Source organism: Alosa sapidissima, chromosome 11 (genome assembly GCF_018492685.1).
Source record: "Alosa sapidissima isolate fAloSap1 chromosome 11, fAloSap1.pri, whole genome shotgun sequence".
Lineage (NCBI taxonomy): Eukaryota > Metazoa > Chordata > Actinopteri > Clupeiformes > Clupeidae > Alosa > Alosa sapidissima.
Genome location: NC_055967.1, coordinates 16,519,139 through 16,542,638, shown reverse-complemented (window position 1 = coordinate 16,542,638; position 23,500 = coordinate 16,519,139). Strand labels below are relative to the sequence as shown.

Genomic DNA, 23,500 nt, shown 5'->3' with positions numbered 1-23,500 from the left:
CTGTGTGTGTGTGTGTGTGTGTGTGTGTGTGTGTGTGTGTGTGTGTGTGTGTATGTGTAGAACTCCTCTGATGTGGGGGTGTGAGTGTGGGAGTAAGGAGGTTGTGGAGGCGTTGCTGAGGGCCGGAGCTGATGTCACGGCGCAGGATGTCCAGGGTCACGACGCCTTCCACTACGCCCGCCTGACGCAGGACCAGCAGCTCATCATCATGCTCAAGAACGCCTTGGACACAGCCTTCAGAGGTGTGTTTTTTATGTGTGTTTTTATGTGTGTGTGGGGGTGGAGATTGTGCCTTGGGTCCTCGTCTCTCTTTATTCCCCTGCCAAGGGCTCCCTGTGCTGCAGACATGGCTCATATAGTCAGGGGGCCAAAATTGATATTAAAACTCTGTCGGACACTTTTTGGTACAAGCATACAACCTATCCAGTATTAATATTTAACCCCTCAACATGTGTTCTAGCCAGGTTGTCAGCTTAGAAAATGTTTTTTTGTCCATTTTAACACTATATTCTTATAAGTGGTAAAAGCGGATTTTTTTTTCCAAAGTGCTTTCATTTTCTTCCATGTTACCTACTGTAATTGTGGGCAAATGTGCAATATAATCCAATTTATGTGCAAGCATGATCATTAGGGTGGTTGTCAAGCTGATTTTTTTTGTGTGTGTGTATGACTTTAAGCAATTTCAGGCCAATTTGTTGGTTTCCTGCTCAACATGACATACCAACACTAAATGTTGAATATCTCCACAACCACAAGGACCATATACATAGAAATGGTATCAAATGAAAGCTAACACTCATAGGCTGTCTGCAGAAGTGTCAGAATTGGCATTTATTGTACAGTGTAAGAGACAACAGAACTAGAACATGAAAAAAACAATCTTCACCTAAAGAGAACCAGTTTTCAAAGTGAATATCAGCTTGGAAACATAACATAGTATCCCAAAACCTCTATCAATCAGTACCCATATCTATGGGAATGAGTCAAGCCAAGTTTAAAGCTTGTAGGGAGAGACAGTGCAATGCTGCACAAGTTGTAATTCTTTAATGTCAAGGCAGTAATGTAGAACTGTAGATGGTGGTCTATGGTGCTATTTGACTTCATTAATGTACCAGGTTGTAACACAAATTATATTTAATTGACATATCACTATAGTTATTAATTCCATCTTAACATAACTGCTCTCTCACTTCTTTAGGGTAAGGGGTTACTAGTCACCCCCTGACTAATATGGGCAACTGCTGTTTATGGGCAGGAAAGATCCTCGGGTTTACAATGACTTAGAAAGAGAGAGAGAGAGAGAGAGAGAGAGAGAGAGAGAGAGAAAGAGATATTTTATACAGTATAGCACTGATGAAGCTACTACTGTCCTCTTGGTAACATTACCATTTATCCTTTTATTTTACCTGTTTTCCCGTTCATTATTACATTTCTATCTTTACAACAATATTCATGTAAAGTTGATTATTAACATATTATACCTGTAGCTTTGGCAACAATGACTTTATTCATTTATGCCAATAAAGCACCATTTGATTTGATTTGAGAGAGAGAGGCAGAGAGAGAGAGAGAGACAGACAGAGAGAGAGAGAGAAAGAGAGAAAGAAAGGAGAGAGAGAAACAGCAACAAAAACAGCCTGCTGATGATCATGCTGCTGAAAGCAAGCTGGAGATAACTACTGCACCTGTAACCCACTGGAGATAACTACTGCACCTGTAACCCACTGCTGGAGATAACTACTGCACCTGTAACCCACTGCTGGAGATAACTACTGCACATGTAACCCACTGAAGATAACTACTGCATCTGTAACCCACTGCTGGAGATAACTACTGCACATGTAACCCACTGAAGATAACTACTGCACATGTAACCCACTGAAGATAACTACTGCACATGTAACCCACTGAAGATAACTACTGCATCTGTAACCCACTGCTGGAGATAACTACACTGCACCTGTAACCCACTGCTGGAGATAACTACTGCATCTGTAACCCACTGCTGGAGATAACTACACTGCACCTGTAACCCACTGCTGGAGATAACTACACTGCACATGTAACCCACTGCTGGAGATAACTACTGCACATGTAACCCACTGAAGATAACTACTGCACCTGTAACCCACTGCTGGAGATAACTACTGCACATGTAACCCACTGAAGATAACTACTGCACCTGTAACCCACTGCTGGAGATAACTACTGCACATGTAACCCACTGCTGGAGATAACTACACTGCACATGTAACCCACTGCTGGAGATAACTACTGCACATGTAACCCACTGCTGGAGATAACTACTGCACATGTAACCCACTGAAGATAACTACTGCACATGTAACCCACTGGAGATAACTACTGCACATGTAACCCACTGAAGATAACTACTGCACCTGTAACCCACTGGAGATAACTACTGCACATGTAACCCACTGCTAGCTGATGTAACAGACTCGGAGGAGACAGAGAAGAGGTTGACTGAGAGGAGAAGCAGAGGGAGGAACACCTCAATAACAGAGTCAAATTCAGTTAGTTACACTGGACAGCAGCTCAACACAGTGAAACCTCAAATGTGTCAACATAATCAGAAACAAAGAGTTAAATAGCCCATAAATAAATAGTGTGTAGTAAGAAGAGTTAAATAGTGTGTAATAAGAAGAGTTAAAGAAGAGTCCTGACTAATCCCCTCCTTCTCTCTGGGCTGTCCAGAGACATGTGTGAATCCATCTGCTGGAGATGATGTTTAATGCCTCATGTGTCGCTGTGGATCCTGAGAAGTAAAGCTTAATCTAATCTTTCTCCCCTTTATTTATAGTCACACAGCCTGGATGCTTGAGCCATTCCCTGGACAGTATATCATGAAATATACACTGCCTGGCCAAAAAAAAGGTCACACACTCTAATATTTCGTTGGACCGCTATTAGCTTTAATTACGGCACGCATTCGTTGTGGCATCGTTTCCACAAGCTTCTGCTATGTCACAGCATTTATTTCCATCCAGCGTTGCATTCATTTTTCACCAAGATCTTGTATTGATGACGGGAGACTCGGACCACTGCTCAATGTATTCTGCAGCACAAGCAGTGCACATGTTCTGTGTGTCCTGTGGTGATCACATGAACGCTACATGTTCTGTATGTGTCCTGTGGTGATCACATGAACGCTACATGTTCTGTATGTGTCCTGTGGTGATAACATGAATGCTACATGTTCTGTGTGTCCTGTGGTGATAACATGAACGCTACATGTGCTGTGTGTCCTGTGGTGATCACATGAACGCTACATGTGCTGTGTGTCCTGTGGTGATCACATGAACGCTACATGTTCTGTGTGTCCTGTGATCACATGAACACTACATGTTCTGTGTGTCCTGTGATCATATGAATATATATAAATGTTCTGTGTGTGTCTTGTGGTGATCACATGAACGCTACATGTACATGTTCTATGTGTCCTGTGGTGATCACATGAACGCTACATGTTCTGTGTGTCCTGTGGTGATCACATGAACGCTACATGTTCTGTGTGTGTCCTGTGGTGATCACATGAACGCTACATGCTCTGTGTGTCCTGTGTCGTTACATGCTGATATACTGTATGGATTGTTGCGTGCAAGGGCAACCATCAGTGCAGCACTCCACCAAGCAGGCCTTTATGGTAGAGTGGCCAGACGGAAGCCATGTTTTTGGCCGGGAGTTTGCCAAAAACCATGGCAAGTAAAATCCTCTGGTCTGATGAAACAGAGATTGAACTATTTGGCTACAGTTCCCAACGGCGTGTGTGCAAGAAAGCAGGCACTGAGCTGCACTAATGGTTGCACATGCTCAAACATAGTGAGATGGTGGGAGAGAGAACATCCAAGAGCTAAAAAAAGAGAAAAACAGATGAGTAGAACTCTTAAATTCCTATGCACAGCCTTCTACAGGTGCACAAAACATACTGAGGGGGCACAGGGGGTCCCAACAGTGTGTGAGTGTGTGTGTGTGTGTGTGTGTGTGTGTGTACAGTATGTATGTGTGTGTGTGTGTGTGTGTGAGAGAGAGAGAGAGTGCAATTGGCTGGAAGCACATTGCTTGTGCTGTGGTGTGCTGCTAGTCCTGAATGACACGTTTGTTCTCTCTCTCCTCTGTCCACAGCCAAAAAGGTGACCAAGGCTTCACAGAGAGCACAGCAGGTAAAACACACACATCTCTTCTGGAGTGATATGATTGGATATGACATGCACACACCCCTTCTTCATCCTTTTATCCTGATGCATAGAAATATATGATTGGCAGTGGGAGGTCAGCCGTTTTGCTTTGTGATTGTGTTTAAATGGATATGAAAGAATGCTCCTCTGGCTGCTGAATAGCTTTTGTGTCATTCTTTCACTCACACTCTCTTTCTTCTTTCACTCACTCTCTCTTTCTTCTTTCACTCACTCTCTCTTTCTTCTTTCACTCACTCTTTCTTCCTTTCTTTGTGCCGTCAATGTGGTGTACACATGCCCTCTCGCAGACACACACTCTACCACTCTCCCTCACCCACTTACATTCGCATAGTTGCACACGCACACATACACAAACACACAGTTTGCCAAAAAGCCCCTGAACGACTCTCAGATCATGAGATGTAAAATCCTCTGGTCTGATGAAACGAAGATGAACTGATTGAACTGGTTGTCCTTCTGTACGCTTCTCTCATCTTCACAAAAGATCTCTGGATCTCATTCATAGGGACTATTGGGTCCTTGGTGACCTGTCTGACCAAGGCCACCCATCCACAGACGCACACACACACACACACACACACACACACACACATACATTTACATTTATTCATTTGGCAGACGCCTAGGGCTGTAACGATATACGATTTGAAACCGAAATCGCGACATTCATATTAACGATACTGTGTCGCGGTGTAAAAAGGAAGAATCGCGACACACCTTTCTAGTGTTTCACGCAGTGCTTTGCATCTTACGCGGCCGCAAAAGCAACCCACATCTCCGCTTTACTTATCGGTAGCCTACGTTGTCCAAAAACAAACAAATAAATAAATAATCATTTCATACCTCTCCTTGCTTTCATTGTAGACTATGTGTGCAACTTTACCAAACAGTATAGAAGTACACCCCCTCTCCTTGCCCCGCTCTCTCTCGCGCTCCCTCCCTCTCCCTCTCCCTCCCTCTCCTGCTCAAATGAACACGCGCGACTTAAATAAAACATTTGCAATCGTGAAAGCAAGGACGCATAGAAGACGACTAGCTAAATTACTATTAAATCCGCTTAGCATCATTAGCATGCTGCACATATTTGTTTAAAACTCTTGCATTGAAGTTGACTGATCATCTCAATACCAACGTTTCCCAAAAGGGCCTGTCCCAATTAGGAGAACAAGTATTACCTTGAAACTTAAACACACATGGGAAAACTGAACAGTCCAATCAGTAGACTATGATAGGCTAAGCTAGCTAACTATGCTACTTTGTTTACAATATTTCCAGGCTTCAACCAGACAGCTGAATTAAAGAGGTAGAGTTGTAATAAAAAATAGCAATTAAAAAAAAAAAAAATCCAGTTGCTGCTACTGGAAGAAACTGGAATCCATGCATTTCCACTGAATTATTTTTGGAATCTGATCCCTTATCATACCTGTTCATTCTTACTTGTTGCTCGACTTATCGTGACTAAATTCAAGATGGCTGCAAACGCTAAACTTCGTGAAGGTACTGTCTGTATAAATCGTCTTGTAAGTAAACTACCAGTGCTTTTTCAAAGTTCTCAAATGTCAGGGCCCTCGGAAGTCTACCAATGAAGTGTGGAGATACATTGAGCCTCGTAAATGGGTGTAAAACAGTGATTTATTTGCATGGCTAGCCCGATGCCGAAGCACCACTATTGAAAAAGCTGTTGGTAGCATCGGCTAACTAGCGCCAGATTTTGGAGTGTAGGGGACAAGCCGAGATGGGCTATGAGACATACGTTCACACTCGGTATCATGTTTCAATACACTTTAGGTCAATATCACACCGGAATTCTCCTTTAAAATCGTGATACAAACCGAATCGGATGGCACATTCAAACACCAATGGACACACACCAATGGACACGCACATTCATTGAAATGGAGGGAGCATCTTATCTGTAAATTCAGATTGCTGTGGAGTCGATGGTGTGATGACCCATGAAGGATGAGGAGTGATAAAATCAATAAAGCAAATGACTTTCTCAGATGACATACAGATATATACACATATAAGTATATAAACACAGTCAATACATACATGCACACGTGCCTGAACATGTGCGCACACACACACACGCACAGATACAGACACACACACACGCACGCACACGCACAGATACACACACACACACACACACACACACACACACACACGCACACACAGATACAGACACACACACACACACACACAGATACAGACACACATACACACACACGCACAGATACAAACACACACACACGCACACATACAAACACACACAGATACAGACACACACACATGCACAGATACAGACACACACACACATACACACAGATACAGACACACACACATGCACAGATACAGACACACACACACGCACAGATACAGACACACACACATTCTTCTAATTATGCTCAGTTCTTCTGTGGTATTGATTTTGTAGTGAAAAAAATCACCTAAAGAGACTAATCAGAGGTAGTGCATCAGAGTGGGGTTATGAGTGCTTAGGAGTGTGTGTGTGTGTGTGTGTGTGTGCGCCTGATTTTGTTTTGGAGTGTGTGCCTGATTTTGTTTAGGAGTGTGTGTGTGTGTGAGTGAGGTGAGTGTGAGTGTGAGTGTGTGTGTGTGTGTGTGTGTGTGTGTGTGTGTGTGTGTGTGTGTGTGTGTGTGTGTTGGTGTGGTCTACATTGGGCTGAATTCAAAAGTGCAGTGCAAGACCTGGAGGTCCAGAAAGAACCAATGCCAGAGGACACCAGGTGACCAGATGTCTGCGGAAAGACATCGTCTGGCCTGCCTCTTGTCATTTTGGCACACACACACACACACACACACACACACGTATACACATACACAGAGAGAGAGAGATACACACTCTCACCCAGTCACACACACACACATACACACAAACACACACACACACACACACACACAAACACACACATACAGAGAGAGAGAAAGAGAGAGAGAGAGATACACACAGTCATGCTAATAAAGCAACCTTGAATTGAATTGGTAATTGAGAGAGAGAGATACACACAGAGTTTGTTGAGCAGGTGCAGGTGTCTCTGTAATCGATGGTGTGTCAGGGTCATTTTAGGGTTTTATTATTTCTAATATGATTCTCATAATAACTGCAGGCCCTGCTGGCCTCCTCTGGTGTGGAGTGGACCAACAGAGGAGGAGGAGGAGGAGGAGGAGGAAGAGGAGGAGGAGGAGGAGGAGGAGGAGTGGACTCGGTAAAGGACAGAGTGTCGCCAGCGGAGCTTCACCCTGTAAGTCTCTGCACTCACATACACTCGTATGAACACTTGTGAACACCACAAAAAAAAACATACACATAAACATTACACACACACACACACATATTCTCAGAAACACATGATGCGTGCTGCTTCCACATTCCAGCACCCACTCAATATAGATGAGACACACACACACACACACACATCGATTTAGCTCTGAAGTGGCCAATAATGGCTGCGACCTGCCCCCTCAGATGTAATGGAGGTGACCTATACAGGTTGAGCTCTTGAGCAGAGCTCTTTTGATAAAACCTTTGCACGGCATTAGAAATGTCAGTCACACACCAGACGGCAGTGACTGCCTGTAATTGCTTGTTGCTTGTGTGTGTGTGTGTGTGTGTGGGAGGGTACTCTGAGTGACAGTTGACACAACACCTCTGTAGGAAAATGACCACTCACGTACATCTCCACAGAAGCTACTTGATGAGTGTGTGACGTGTTGACATGATGAGTATGTGACGTGTTGACATGATATGCTATAGAGATGAAGAAGTCCAATGTATTTTAAATGTATGCCACAGGTTTAACAGCAAACCATGATGCAACAGAGTTAACAGCATGAAGCAACAGGTTGCAAACCATGATCAACATTTCAGATGCAACATCTGAAACACAATTAAGGAAGTGAGTTTGGTGAGCCCTTTACTACCGGGTGTTTGGTGTTTTAAGCCCCCAACATCGTCTTCAATGCAGCGCTGCATGGAAGGCACTAGGGTTAGGCAAGTGTTGTTTCTTGGTGTTTTATGCCCCCAACGTTGTCTTCAAGGCAGCGCTGCCTGGAAAGCACTATGGTTAGGCATGGGTTAAGGTTAGGGTTAGGGTTAAGATAAGGTGCCATTAAGTCAACGGTGGCAGCACTGCCTCGAAGACGACGTTGGGGGAATAAAACACCATCGAGCGCAAGTGTTAGGGTTAAGGTCAGGGTTAGGGTTGGGTGCCTTGAAGTCGACAGTCGCAGCGCTGCCTTGAAGTCGACCGTGGCGGCTTAAAACACCTTCGAGCTTACTACTCTGGGCATGGTGGATCAGTGGCAGCGTAACGAGCGTTGGTGTTTGCCAATCAGTTGGCCTGGCCTCCATTTCCAAACCCGTCATTAAGAGGCCGTTCTAGATATCTGTCACCTCCCTAAGTCTCACTGATCTGGAAAGATCTCAGGGAAGTTTTAGATGTTAGGATGATAAGGAATTTGGGTTTCTAAGATTTGGCGAATGGTGAGGTGTAATGGTCTGGTTAATGGTGGTTTGTGATCGGGGATAGACCAGAGGGAATAAGAGGCCCGTTACTGAATGATAGTTTTCAGAGGGCAACACTGTGCACAGACACAGTGCTCTCTTCTCTCTCTCTCTATCTCTCTTTCTCTCTCTCTATCTCTCTCTCTTTTTCTGTCTCTTTTCTATTCTTCCGTTCTTTCTTTCTTTCTTTCTTTCTTTCTTTCTCTTTCTCTCTATCACTGCGGTGAGTAGCAAAGTAACAGCAAAAGCAGAAATTCTGTAATGGATTCTCCAAGTCAGAGTCCCAGATGTCGGCTCGTCCTGTGTGAGCTGTCTTATCGTTAATATTTAGAGAATTATTGACGGGAAGGTTACACCTCGCACTGGGGTGGAGAAATGGAAAAAAGGAAAAAACTAATTTCAGGCCTGTCTGAGTGAGGTGTGTGTGTGTCTGTGTGTGTGCGTGTGTCTGTGTGTGTGTGTGTCTGTCTGTGTCTGTCTGTGTGTGTGTGTGTGTGTGTGTGTGGGTTGGTTTGTGTCCTCACTTTGATCTTTGCCGTTATCTGTGGATTGCACAGAAAGGACAGAAATCTTCCTGCCTTAAGTTGTACCAAGTGATACCGAGCACAGAGCTGAGGAAATGAGCTGACTCGTCAGATTTCGCCGCTCAGAGAGCTGACTCATCAGATTTGGTGGACTGGATGCTGACTGAACACGTCTGACAGAAATCCGCCTGAAAGTCTTAATGGAGCTAAATGCTGACAGGATGTGCTCGGTGCACTGACGACAGCCCCAACATGTTCTGTTCTCTCATTGCCAAATGCAGACACACTTGCTGGCAGTGCCTGTGCCTCAGGGTGTTAAAGAAGTAGAACTTTGACTGGACATGTTAAATAAACGGCACATTGACTAAAGGTGTTTGATGGACTTGAATGACTTGACAAAAAGCATCTTACTGACAGAAATCTGTCTGAGTGTCTTAAATAGACTAAAGAAAGACTGACCAGACATGTTAGAAACACTTAGAAAATCAGTGTTAAAAGGACAGAACTGAGCATCACAGATGTGCCGACCGAAGCGCTTCAGACAAAAAGAAGGGTATGTGTAATGACCAGAATGCTGATTGTGAACTAGACTTTGCATTGATTGTGCACCGAACACTGACTGAAGGTGCTGGATGGACCAGATATTGACAGAAGTCTGACCCTGCATGTTAAATCGCAATTCATGCTGAGTCAGTGTGGACAAACCATTGACTGAGCATGTCAGATGAACTGAGTAATTATTGACTGAACATGTGAGATGAACTCAATATTGATGAATGTGCTTAATGTTGACTGAACATGTCAGAGTAACTAAATATTGAGTCAGAGTGTCTGTTTTCTGTGTCTGTGCCCTGTAGATTAAAGGAGCACCCATCATGCCCGCCACCGTGCCCACTGTGGTGCCCAGACCTGCTGTCCGCCCGGGTGAGGCCTTCGTGGGCGAGGTGGAGGCGCTCCGTCGGGAGCTGCGGGAAGTGCGGAGGAGGCAGGAGGTGGCGGAGGACGAGGCTCTGAAGCTGCGCGCGCTGCTCTCCCAGAGGGAGGCTCAGCACGAGGAGGAGCGGAGGGCTGGGGAGCGGGTGCTAAAGGAGGCGCACGGACGCTCCTGGCAGCTGGAGGAGGCTCTGCGGGAGGTGCAGCGCAGGATGGCGGGCTCGGAGGCGCGCGTGCGCCAGATGCAGGCCCACCTGATGGCCGTGCGGGAGAACCTGGTCGAGGAGCTGCGGGCACAGCTGCAGGAGGCCAAGGTGCAGCGGGAGGAGGCGCAGGGGCAGGTGGCGCGCCTCCACGGGGAGCTGAGCCTGAGCCGGAGGCGGGCAGAGGAGCAGCGCGTCAGGGAGGAGCAGCTGGCCGAGGAGGTGCAGAGGATGCGGCAGCACCTGGAGCGGGCCGAGCGGGAAAGGGACGAGGTGGACGCCAGGCTGGCACACGCAGAGGCCAGTCTGAAGGACAGGGAGCTGGACACCACCAAGAAGCTGCTGTCGGACGCCATGGGCAGGCAGATTGTCAAACTGCGGAAGGGCCAGGACAGCCTGGCATACAGCGAAACACAGGTGGCCCATTCGGAGATGCTGCCTGCCGGTCAGAGACAGGAGATGGCACAGATCACCACTTCTGGGCATGAGTTCGACAAGGAGCGCACAGAGACACATTGTGCCATCTCTCCTCATTCTGCTCATGAAGATGGCACTGGGGCGAAATACACCACCTCTCTAAAAGACACATGCGAGGAGGCTGGCATGGCACAAAGCACCACTCCTACCCATGCCACCCGGAGAGAAGCCCCAGTCCCAGGCAGCACGTCTCTGCCTCCGCTAGCGCTTCAGGGCACCCAGTCCTCAGCTGAGCCCCAGGACCCTGCGTCCATCAGACCCCCTCCTCTGGACGATTACGTCCCTCGTGAGGATCACTCGGCCCTGACGAGCTCCCTGACCACCGTGCTGGAGCAGGCGGAGGCGCGGACGGAGGAGGCCCTGAGGCAGTACCAGGAGGCGCGGGAGGAGGCCAACGGCCTGCTGAGGGAGCTGCAGCAGCAGCGGGCCGAGCTGGACACCTTCCAGGAGGCGCTGAAGACTCGCTTCGTCCCGCTGGACACACTCGAGGAGAAGGAGAGGGAGCTCACCCAGCTCAGGGAGGTGCTGCAGGAGAAAGAGGAGACCACGCTGAAGGAGAAGGAGAAAGAGAAGACTTTGATCGAGGAGAAGGAGAGGGAGATTGCCCAGCTCAGGGAGGTGCTGCAGGAGAAAGAGCAGACCACTGTGAAGGAGAAGGTAAAGGAGGTGACTGTGCTCAGTGAGCAGGAGAAGGAGCTCACCCAACTCCGGCTAACCTTGCAGGAGAAGGAGCAGGCTGCACAGGAAGGGAGAGAGAGGGAGCTCACTGTGCTCAGTGAGAAGGACAGGGAGCTGACACAGCTGAGACTTAGCCTGCAACAGAAAGAGCAGGCCATGCTAGTGGAGGGTAAGGGGAGCAAGGCGGCTCTGGAGAAGAAAGAGAAGGAGCTGAGCCAACTCAGGCTAACTTTACAAGAGAGGGAGCAGGCCATGCAGGGGGAGAGGAGCGAGAACAAGGCGGCCCTGGAGGAGAAGGAGAGGAAGCTGAACGAGCTCAGAGTTGTCCTGCAGGAGAGGGAGAAGGCTGTCATGAAAGAGGAGAAACAAGAGAGAGTTGCTTTGGAGGAGATGGAGAAGGAGCTGAGCCAACTCAGGCTAACTTTACAAGAGAGGGAGCAGGCCATGCAGGAGCAGAAGAAGAGAGAGCTGAATGAACTCAGTGGTGTTCTGCAGGAGAGAGAGTCGACTGCCATAAAGGAGAAGGAAAGAGCGCAAGCTGCACTTGAGGACAAGGAGAATGAGCTAGCCCAAATCAGGGCTTCTCTTCAGGAGAGAGAGATGGACTGCAATGAGAAGGAGAAGGAGCTAGCTCATCTCAAGATATCTCTTCAGGAGAGAGAGAAGGCCGCCGTTGAGAACGAGAAGGAACTAGCTCATCTCAGGGGAGTTCTTCAGGAGAGAGAGAAGGCTGCTGTGGCAAACGAGAAGGAACTAGCTCATCTCAAAATATCTCTTCAGGAGAGAGAGAAGGCTGCCGTGGCAAACGAGAAGGAACTAGCTCATCTCAAGATATCTCTTCAGGAGAGAGAGATGGAATGCAATGAGAAGGAGAAGGAGCTAGCTCAGCTCAAGATATCTCTTCAGGAGAGAGAGAAGGCTGCCGTGGAGAAGGAGAAGGAGCTAGCTCAGCTCAGGGGAGTTCTTCAGGAGAGAGAGAAGGATTATCTGGGGAAAGAGAAGGAGCTGGACCAACTCAGACTAGCACTACAGGAGAGAGAGATGGACTGCAATGAGAAGGAGAAGGAGCTAGCTCAGCTCAAGATATCTCTTCAGGAGAGAGAGAAGGCTGCCGTGGAGAAGGAGAAGGAGCTAGCTCAGCTCAGGGGAGTTCTTCAGGAGAGAGAGAAGGATTCTCTGGGGAAAGAGAAGGAGCTGGACCAACTCAGACTAGCACTACAGGAGAGAGAGATGGACTCCCGTGAGAAGGAGAGTGAGCTGGATCAACTCAGGCTGACTTTGCAGGAGGGAGGAGGAAGAGGAGGAAAGGCAGGAGACGAAGAGCAGGAGGAGCAGCGAGAGGCAAGTGATGCTCCTCTTCCTTGCTGCCACGTGGCAGAGACTCTGGAGACCTCAGACAGCATCCAGTATCAGCAGAGCCTCTGGCAAAAGAGCAAGCATGACAAACACACTCAGGTATCAAAGGGAAGCTTTTGCTTTAACTCCTCTCTGTGTCATGCCATAACAGATGATGAAACTGACTGCAATCAAAAGTTATTCTGTTAAGGTCAGGCCTGTTTTCAGCACGCTGCTCTATTCAGTAGCACCAAATAACTTTGTTATGAGACATGGTTTAGAGGTGTATTTACCATCTTACAGTACATACTCATGTGACCCTTCATGGCAAAACCAGTTGGAAGATCAAATAGATCAAATTCATAGAAATCATAGATTGATATTTTACACACAAATAATATATGGAAACACACATCATTCTTTAGATAATTGTGGTCCCCTTAAGTCTCTGCATAAAATGGTCCAGATGCAGTCTTGCTTTACCAAACATGACTGTTACACAATGTCCCCATATGATGTCTTGTAAGATGCATGTGTGTGATGGATGGTGTATGAAGTGATGAGGCCTGTGTGTGTGTGTGTGTGTGTGTGTGTGTGTGTGTGTGTGGTGTGTGTGTGTCTTTGTTTTCCTGTCTCCTCCCCCATCTCTGGTTTCCATGGTGTTTAACTACATGTCATGGAGTATGGATGCCCTCCCGCTGAGTTCCTGCTCTATGAGAGAAATGTCATCTAGTCATTAGTCTCCCACACTGCCTTTATCCCTGCCTCTCTCTACCCACATACATGTATTTCTGCATGCCTGCCTGTCTGCCTGTCTCACTACTTGCCTGGCTAAGTGTCTCTCTCTCTGTCTGTTTCTCTATCTGCATGCCTGTCTTTCTGCCTGCTTGTTTGTCTCCTACTGGCTGTCTGCCATCCTGCCTGTCTTTCTGATCAGCCATGTTCCCCTCCAGGTTCCTGGGCTCCAGGAGGAGGGTGAGGGAGCCAGGCTGGTTGCCCGAGGCTGCCTGTCCCCAGGGGCCGAGGCTGGGGGTGAAGCTGGATGCCTGGAGGCCCACAGTGGCCTGGCGGGCGATGGAGAGGCCCAGGGAGACGCCAGCAACCTCCAGACCCAGATAACCTGCCTGAAGCAGCAGCTGGAGGTGAGAGAGAGACCCTGGGTGCTACCAGGGGTGTACAGGTGCTATCAGGGTATAGAGGTGCTATCAGGGGTATACAGGTGCTACTAGGGGTATACAAATGATATCAGGGGTATACAGGTGCTATCAGGGGTATACAGTTAGATTGGGTGATATGATTCATGGTTATACAGGTGATATCATGGATATACAGGTGATATCAGGGGTATACAGGTAGATCGATAAACCTGTAGTCTGTTGCCCCGTCAGGGATAGTCAGTTGTCATGTCAGTTGGTAGTAACGTCAAGGGTATAAACTGATAGAAAGACTCTGGTAGAGTCATCTCAGGCATATAAACGGATAGAAACTGGTAGACGCATGGCCTTTAATTTCTGGTGTTGTGCAATAAGATAGAGACATTCTTTCTGCCATCTTCTCACACACAAGCTGTCCCCATCTGTCCTGTTTTCTGTGCTGATGTCCAATAGAGCGTGAAGCACACCCACCAGCTGTCTCCACTCTGTCTCCACTGTTTTGTTGGTGTTGGAAGGAACTGTCTCCCTGTCTGACACTTAGTTTAGGGGCTGGCATTTTGCCTGAGAAATGTATCTGGAGTTTGGAAGGGCCAGTATACAAACACTATACATTGTAGTCTTTCAGTATCTAATGTCTTCTTGGTTAAAATGCAGGCGCACCAGGCTGTAATTCCCGGCATCGTGTCGCATAGTGAAGTCATTCCCTCAGCCGTGCCCATCCCTATTCACACTTCACGACCCCATTGCTTCTCTCTTTCATTCCAGTGCAATCTCATTAAGCTCCATTCTGGGAGATGGTGTTGTAAATCAGTGGCGGTGCCTATTCAGAGCGAGAGCAGCACTGATAGAAATATCTGTCCCATGGAGGTCATTGTACTTTTGCACCATAGCGGGCACGTGTGTGTGATTCGCTTGTCGTTGGGTCCCGCTGTGCGGGTTTAGGAATGAGATTTATTGATGCCAATGGACCTCGGGACACACACACACACACACACACACACACACACACAGGCAGCTTCTCCTACCATTGCCACAACTGATACTTGCAGATGCCTCTGGATTTTGAGGGCTGTCTGTATGAGCATGTCTCTGATTGCATCTACCAATGCAGGGGTGTGATTCTGCCGTTTTTAAACGGAATTCCGTTTTTTTCGACTTGAAAATGAGACCCACGCAATGAGTTTTTTTCAGGGGGGGGGTCTGTCGATCAGAGTAGGCTATATTTCTGCATTACACAGGCCATCATTATAACAGGCCGCTGACAATGACCAATGACGACGGGTTTTGTGCTTCACATCTTTCCGAATATCACGCCGCTTGTAGTGTATTCCGTTTACTAGGATTTCATTGAAAGTGAAAGTAGACGGGTTGATCAGCTACGGTCTGAAGAATGCTTGATTCAAGTTCAGTGTGTGTGGCGCACTTCTCAGCAGAAGCCATGAAACGGTAAAGGTCAACAAATTGATTTAAAAAGACATCATGTATGAAGTTTTTTCCCCCCTCGTTTTGGCTTTGCATCGGGTTCGCTGTCAGGATTTTCCGATAATGAATCTCGTGATGCTGATATTGAATTTTAATTTCTGCGTGTGTATGCTGTGCTTGAAGTTAGCTGTGACAGACCTTACAGGTTTTCAAAGCCTGTCTACCTTAGGCCTACTACATTGTTTAGTTAACACCTTGTCATTTCGCGTTTGTCCAGCGGTTCTCACCATGAGAAAACGTAACGTTATGGTGACTGTGCGAGATCAAAGCTTTGGCATACTTAGTAAACGTCTTGCACATAACATTGAGCTGAATATTTAGTGGAAATAGCCTACTGTAGCATTGTACTGATAGATAAAAAGTCGCCAATTTAAAGGCGCAGTCCGCATTTTAACCCTAGCTCTCCATTTAGTGTGTGCGCTTGTAAAACTAGTGTAGCCGCTTAGCCTACACAATCCCAGTAGCTTAAAATAGAGCCTACCATTTATTTTAGGAGGAGAGGTGTAGGACCTACAGTGTTACTTTGGGAGGAGAGGAATCGATGTAATTTGATTATCTTTGGAACTGAAATATCAACAACCTTTGTTGTTGTAGTTGCAACCTCTTCAATCAGCATCAAAATATCAGTAGGCCTATCACATGATTCACTATTTTGTACGTAGGCCCAGAGGACTGTTAGGGGGCAGGCTATATATTATCAAGTAGGAGTATAGTAAAAAATAATTTAGTCAACATTTTAACTCAATGTTGGTTTAAGTTATAAACAAAACATGTTATAAATGGAAAAAATCTATGGTTCTGCGTCACTGTTGGCAAAATGATCATGATGGCCTATATATTTCAGCCATATTTGGTTTAGTCTTGTGTAGGTCTATAGGCTACATCAACTTTGCTCTATTATAAATTAGTTTTCTTTAGGCCTTATAGGCTGTATTGTAATATGCTATAATGTTTGAAATATATGTATCTCAATGTATCAATACTTCCCATAAAAGTCATCAGATGTCATCATTTAAAGGGTTATTTTTCAAAATGTTCCTCCGGGGGAGCATGCCACTACGTATATTTTCCTTTTTTTTTTTACCTTTGACAATCACACCCCTGCAATGTCTGTACTGTACTATATATCAGTGATACAGTTTAAATTAAAGTTTTTTTTCTACATGGATAAATGTCAAATGTCAAATGCTTAAAACCCTAGCCTTACTCTCTAATGAAATTGGCTTAAAGATCTGCATCAGAAACATGATAATGAACAGGTCTCTGATAAAAATGCGATTAAAAAGGAAAAAAAAATATTGCTAATGTGCAACAAATGAAAATGTATTCCTAAAAAAACTATTTAATATGGAAATATCAGATAGACCTTTTTAAGTCTCTGCTGACAAATTGGCACTTGAGCCACAGAAATGGTGTTTTCCCAACATCAGACACCTGATGACATGACTGACCTTTTCCTCTATGTGTTTGTCGCTGTGCGTTGACCACAAAAGTATCCCACAGTTAATAAAACCTTACACTTAAGGAGCAAAAGAAATTTGCACAACTTTAAGCACATTGACAGCAAAACACTACACACATGTCTCTACTTTAGAAACAGAAATTTCAGACAACCTCTCTTCTTTGCTATTTCATAGCACTGCCTTCCAAAATCCCACACCCATGAACCCATTGATCAGACACAGCTGTCTGGTGTAGACACTTTGGTGCATAACTGTAAACTCATCCACCAGGCCGGAGTGTTGTTGAGGGCAAGTCCCGGGCTTCAACAGAAATGGAAGGTGATGATGCAGTGAGAGGAAGAGTTAGCCTGGCGAGCCAGACCCACATTAAAATGTAGGGTCTGGGCACTCACCGTTCGCAGTGCTCAGTCCGAGGGGCGGGGTAATCAGTTGTCTTTCAAATTCCCTCTGCACGCAATAGGACGCAATAGGATATTTGTTTTCAAGTAGCAGGGAATTCAAGCCAAACCGTTGCAACTCTGCCATCAATCATTATGTTAAGCCCACCAAACGACTCTATACACGATTTCAATGCCTGATTAAGTTTCGATTTCTGGAGCTCACAAGCCAACGGAGAGTTGCTAGACTAGCCCGCTAGGGGCGCGTCTAGATTTCTAGGCTAAGGAAGAGTAGGAGTGAGAGGAAGAGTAAGTGAGTGTGTAGATGGGAGGACCAGTCCATAGAGGAAGAGGAAGAGGTAGACCGGAACCCGAACATGCATCTAGATGTAGGGCTAACGCAGGTACAAATAATCTCCTTTACTTTCTTTGGTTGTAGGATAGTCCACGATTCACATTAGTTTTGGCCATCACCGCAATTGCATAGACTACTAAACACTAGGCCTACCCAAGTTCTAGGTTATTCCGTCGCCACATTTATAATATTGCTATAATATCTTCGTTAGTAACAGTCAATACTTTTGCCCGCATCAAATCGCGCATTCACATTTAGTGCGCTACCATCAGCTTAACATGAGTTCTAAGCGTCTTTGTATGCTCATATCTGACTTCACTAGACTGTGAATGCATGTATATATGTTGTAAGACATGTAAAATAAATGAATGACACCGGCACTACGCACAAATTAATTTAAACTTACACCGCACTTCCCTAATAACTTCTGACTAGTTCTCTCGCGTCACTGACAGTAAAAAAAACACTGGGAAAAACACTGTTCAGTCCACCAACTCATAAGCTATTGGCGCTGCGCAGCACCAGTTGTGATATTTATCCTACTGAGTGTAATCATAGGTAATGTCATGTATGAAAACTAGTATTGTTAGGCAATACTATAAGTGTCAAGTCGAGGCCAGCTGATTTTCAAAAAAGTGCGGTTTCGGGCAGTGCGTTTACAGGATTCGTTTGGACGATCGGCCAAGACGAAGCAAAACCGGTGCGTTTAACCCTAAAAGCGTCTCCTTGTGGACAGGGCCTTAGTCATGCATCTAGATGTATGCAGGGTCTATGAGTAGTAAGCAAGTGTAATATTTAGTCTTGCATCTAGATGTATGCAGGGTCTATGAGTAGTAAGCAAGTGTAATATTTAGTCTTGCATCTAGATGTATGCAGGGTCCATGTGTAGCTTTTCTTTTCTGTGTTTTTGTTTCCAAAAATATGTTCACTGCACTATATTCTATTGAGGATATATTCTTTTTTGATTACCAGTGCAATTGATAGATGTATTGAGTGATTTTACAATGTTGAGATAAATAAAGTCTTAAGTGTACAGGTATGGTCTTGTGTATTGTGTTCAATATATTTGTGTATTCTAAATGAACCTCTAACCCTATTTTATCAATATTTCTGGATTTTTAAATAAATAATCATATAGTTTTGCCTTGTTAATTGTGTTAAACAGGCCGTTTTCAGAATTGTGTTTAAGCAATTAAAAAAAAACATGAAGAAACAGTGCGGGGTCGCAGGTAGTGATCAGAAAGATTGGTTGTCATTCATCTAATGCTCTCTCTCTCCCTGCCTCTCTCTCTCTCTCTCTTTCTATTGCTCTGTTCACTGTTGTTTGTTCTTCCATGGCCTCTTATTTTCCTTTGCTGCTGTCTCTTTTTCTTTTTGTACTTCTTTTGTACATACCATTTCCTTTTTCTCTCTCTCTCTCCTGTCCCTCCCCCCACCCTTCTCTTCTCAGGAGTCAGAGACGAGACACAGAGAAGTTCTCTCCATGTATCGGGCTCGGCTGCTGGAAGCAGCTCAGGTACCCTTCCTCCCTCATTTATATGTACACACACACACACACACGCACGCACACGCACCACTGTTTTACATCCTGCTCCATCGGACATGTGTGTGCTTGTGGAACTCTCCCTCTGACAGCCCTTCTCTCGCAATCAGATGTGTGTGTGTGTGTGTGTGTGTGTGTGTGCGCGTAAGTGTATGTGAACTCAGGCATGCCTGTGCGTGTGATGTGCATAGTTTTCCCTGCCTGATTCCCTCTTGCTGTTTACTTTTGCTTGCAGGACTTTCTGGTCAGATGCATTTGAATGGATTTCAATGCATATTTCAGCTGTGTGTGTATGTGGTGCGTGTGTGTCTGTCTGTCTGTAGGTGCTACTTTGTTTCTCTAAATATGTTTTCTGCTTATTTTGGTATATATACATGCTTACGAGTGTGTGTATAACCTTTTTTGTGTGTGTGTGGTTTCCACAGGGCTACATGGATGAGGAGGCTCGGGCGGCCTTGCTGCAGATAGCCGTGATGAGGCGAGAGTGTGTGTATTGACCCTGAGTCTCCCTGAGCGCCTACATCCGTAACGGACTGATGGAGTGGCCTCTGCACTGTGTGTGTGTGTGTGTGTGTGAGTGTGTTATGAACAGCAATAGCATCAAGTCATCTGAGGACTTGCAGAAAATATGTGTGTGAGGAGGGAGGGTGAGATGGGATCAGAGGTGTAAAGGGGGCTGCTGTCATTGTGTCAGGAGTTCAAATGAGAGTTTGTGTCAATGTGTCAATCACTCAAACTGTTAACCTGCTGCTGTGAAGATCCAAAGAAATAGAAGGACTTTTTCTTCCATGTACAATGTACATTACTTCAATATACAGTACTTTTCTTAAAAGTATCTTTCTGAAAGGTTGAAAAATTGACTATTATTCTGCTTTCTCATTCTTCTCTCTACAATACATGAAATAAATTCAAAATAAAAAGTAGACTAATAATAATGTTATTAATAACAATAATAGCAATGATAATAGGTTGTCTAAACACTTGTGGTAAACAAAGGAAGCTCACTGCTCAACACCTCCTTTGTGCAGCAGCAAGCCTGTGTTAGAGGGAGTGATTCTGATTCCAGTAAAACTTACAAGTTTAGAGTTTGCCCTCTTGTGGTCATCTCTGAGACAGCAGTGACCTTCATTGGTTTATCTTTCTGTTGGCCTGTCTTATGAGTGTTTTACATCCTCTTGTGGAGATGTTTGTGCTGAGTTTGTGCATTTGCCTATGGATTTAGAATGGGATGCCATTGAAGTTCCTTTGGGTCCCACTACTTTTGTCGGTATAGTGTACATATTGCATTCAGGAGGTGTTGTGAGGAGACTTTGCCACGACCACACTACTGCTGCTGCCACTGTACCTAAAATATTCTAGAAGAGGTGAAGTGTACAGTCTGATAAAAAATACTGTGGTGTGTGTAGTGCTGTCTCTAATGGTGATACTGTACATGTGGGATACCTAGTGCATTCTGACATGGATGGATTGATGAGCTCTAAGAGAAGGTGTATACTCTCATGTCTCTATGATGGGTTGCTGGGTTGGTGCTGCCCCCTGGTGCTGGTGGGAGGCAGTTTATTTAGAAAAGCGCCTTTCAAGGTACCCAAGGACACTGTACAATTAGGTATAGGCAAGGAAATACATAAAACATGCAATCACATCCATGGTTGAATTCACTGACAGTGTGAACAGTACATTCAGGCAGGGACAATGAGAGAACAAGCATATAGGAAAAACACAAACACAAGTTGGACATGGACACAAGGTACATAACATGCCAAGATGCAGAGGAAACATAAAACAGCCTAAGAGGGCATGCAGTAGTAAACTGAGCACAAAGTGAAAACCAAATGTAGAGAAAAAGACATAAAAAACAGGGAAAATAAAATAAAAGAGGCAGTGCAAGTAGAAATCAGGGGGCTGACAGTAAAGCTAAGCTAAAAAGATGTGTTTTTAAATGAGATTTAAACGTGGATATACATGTGCTTTGGCGCATCACAAGCGGCAGGACATTTCACAGTTTAGGACTTGCCACACTGAAGGCCCTGTCACTCATGGAGCGAAGCCGAGATGTGGGGACTGCTAGTAGACATGTATCTGTAGAGCGAAGGGTGCGGGATTGCAGGTATGGAGGGGGGGAGGAGGTCTGATAGGTAGGATGGGGCCAGATTATGTAGGGATTTATAAACAAAGAGAAGGATGTAATGAATGCGGTAGTGGACAGGAAGTCAATGCAACTGCTGGAGGATGGGAGTAATGTGATCCCAGGGCCTTGTCCGGGTGAGTAGCCTTGCAGCTGAATTTTGGGCATGCTGCAGCCTATTTAGGGGTTTTTGCTGGGATGCCGTAAAGTAGAGCATTGCAGTAGTCAAGCCTAGATGTAATGAATGCATGTATAATGCATGTAACATGGATTATGCCCAGATTTCTGACTTCAGCAGAGGTTGCAGTGAAATAGCCAGGGATAGAGGGATAGCTACAGATGTTCTAGTTTTTTCACTCAGAAGTGCACACCTGTGTCAGGTTAACAGTAGAAAAGAGCGCTGCATACTCTCACTCCATTTCATGACATGGGCTCCATCGTGGGCTTCATCATGGGCTCCATCATGGGCTTCATCGTGGGTTCCATCGTGGGCTTCATCATGGGCTCCATCGTGGGCTTCATCATGGGCTCCATCGTGGGCTTCATCATGGGTTCCATCATGGGCTTCATCATGGGCTCCATCGTGGGCTTCATCATGGGCTCCATCGTGGGCTTCATCATGGGCTTCATCATGGGCTCCATCGTGGGCTTCATCATGAGTTGAATGTTGGTCAGTAAAATAAATTAGATGGAGTTGCAGTTTCACGACCACAATGTGATCAAATAAACATAGGGGGTTAGGTTGTGTGATGTAACATAGGGGGTTAGGTTGTGTGATGTAACATTATTCATTATTCCCTGTTAGTTTCCCCAAGAAGGGTCACTAGTCTCCCTGGGGTCCTGTAGTAAAAACAAATTTGAATCATCAGTATTACAAGTGTTAAAATATTACATTGGAGTTACATTCCATTTATATTCAAACAAATTAAGTCTTAAAAACACAATAATAACAAAAGGACAAAGTCAAGCTTTCACATAGCGACTTATGTTCCTGACTCTAACATGAAGTTGAATTATGTAGCATGCAGAATTTGCTCTTGTGTTCTTACTCCACTCTGCGGTCGATAATGTGTGTACGGTTGTTTGTGTACAAATCTGGAAGGTTCCAGGTGGTAAGATTCTTTTCAGCTTTACCATTCACCATTTCAGTTTTACTCAGCTATTGGAATCTTGGGTTGGTAATGTGATTTTTGTCTATAATGTGACTTTCTACTACCTCCATGGGCATGAGGTTTCTCTTTACACTCATAGCAGCAATTCCTGACCATAAGCAACAATGCCAAGCTAATGGAACAACAGCCACAGAGCACTATTATCAACACAGCCACAGAGCACTATTATCTCGACATGAAATTATTGGCCCACAAAGGCACTAATATTTGTATTGCCAAAGTACTGTATAGACTGCCTAGTCTGAACAACAACACTGTTTGTATGTGTGTGTGTGTGTTAGAAAAATTGATGTAAAGTGGTGATTTAAAGTAGAATTAAGATGTTATTTTTTAGAATTAAGATGTTACTTTTTTTCCACTGAATCTGGTGACCCCCACAGAAATGATCTTGCGACCCCAGTGGGTTCCCGACCCCCAGGTTGAGAACCACTGCTAAACCTGTCAGAATGCCCTTTATAAAATGTGATCTGTAAGTAAAGATGATCCAGGTAATTATTTCAAATTAATGACAGTTCTATTTTCAACCCTACCCCTGAGTTGTGACGGAGGGAAATAGCAGAGGGACCATTGTGCAGACCTAAATAGAATAGATTCCAAACTGGACTGAGAAATAGAGATAACTCACCTTCCACCCAGAGCTGGTTAAAGGTGCAGTCAGTGATTGTGCATGACGTCACATTTGTTTGTTTTTATTTAAATTTCATAGCAGACGCTTTTGTCCAAAGCAACGTACATTATATTTTAATAAAGGACTGAACAAAACACACAAGAGAGGTAGCTCACCCCTCCCTTCAGAGAAACTACACACAGTTTTTCATTTTTGCTTGAGGGACAGGCTACCCCCCAATTTGTTTGTGTCCAGTTTTCAGAACCAGTTTTCTGGGCTGCCTTCAGAGACTATTTTACAGTGTACTCACAGAATGGGCAGCTG

At 45.2% G+C, this 23,500-nt stretch overlaps 1 protein-coding gene across 9 annotated transcripts in view; it reads left to right on the top strand.

Annotated features, from left to right (window-relative positions):
* uacaa (uveal autoantigen with coiled-coil domains and ankyrin repeats a) overlaps positions 1 to 23,500 on the top strand; it is a 68,420-nt gene that overhangs the window by 26,033 nt on the left and 18,887 nt on the right. For 2 of the 9 annotated variants that reach the window (XR_006035065.1, XR_006035066.1), the window contains exons 8-14: positions 61 to 242; positions 4,144 to 4,181; positions 7,352 to 7,486; positions 10,130 to 13,018; positions 13,852 to 14,040; positions 19,180 to 19,245; positions 19,698 to 19,936. Coding sequence is in view for 6 of the 9 variants with exons in the window: in XM_042110024.1 (XP_041965958.1) it covers positions 61 to 242; positions 4,144 to 4,181; positions 7,352 to 7,486; positions 10,130 to 13,018; positions 13,852 to 14,040; positions 19,180 to 19,245; positions 19,698 to 19,769 (3,571 nt within the window). In the remaining 3 variants the exon portion in view is untranslated. Of the gene's footprint in view, positions 1 to 60; positions 243 to 4,143; positions 4,182 to 7,351; positions 7,487 to 10,129; positions 13,019 to 13,851; positions 14,041 to 19,179; positions 19,246 to 19,697; positions 20,482 to 23,500 lie in introns of those variants that run through there. The other 7 variants (XM_042110024.1, XM_042110029.1, XM_042110028.1 and 4 more) reach the window with 6 other exon arrangements.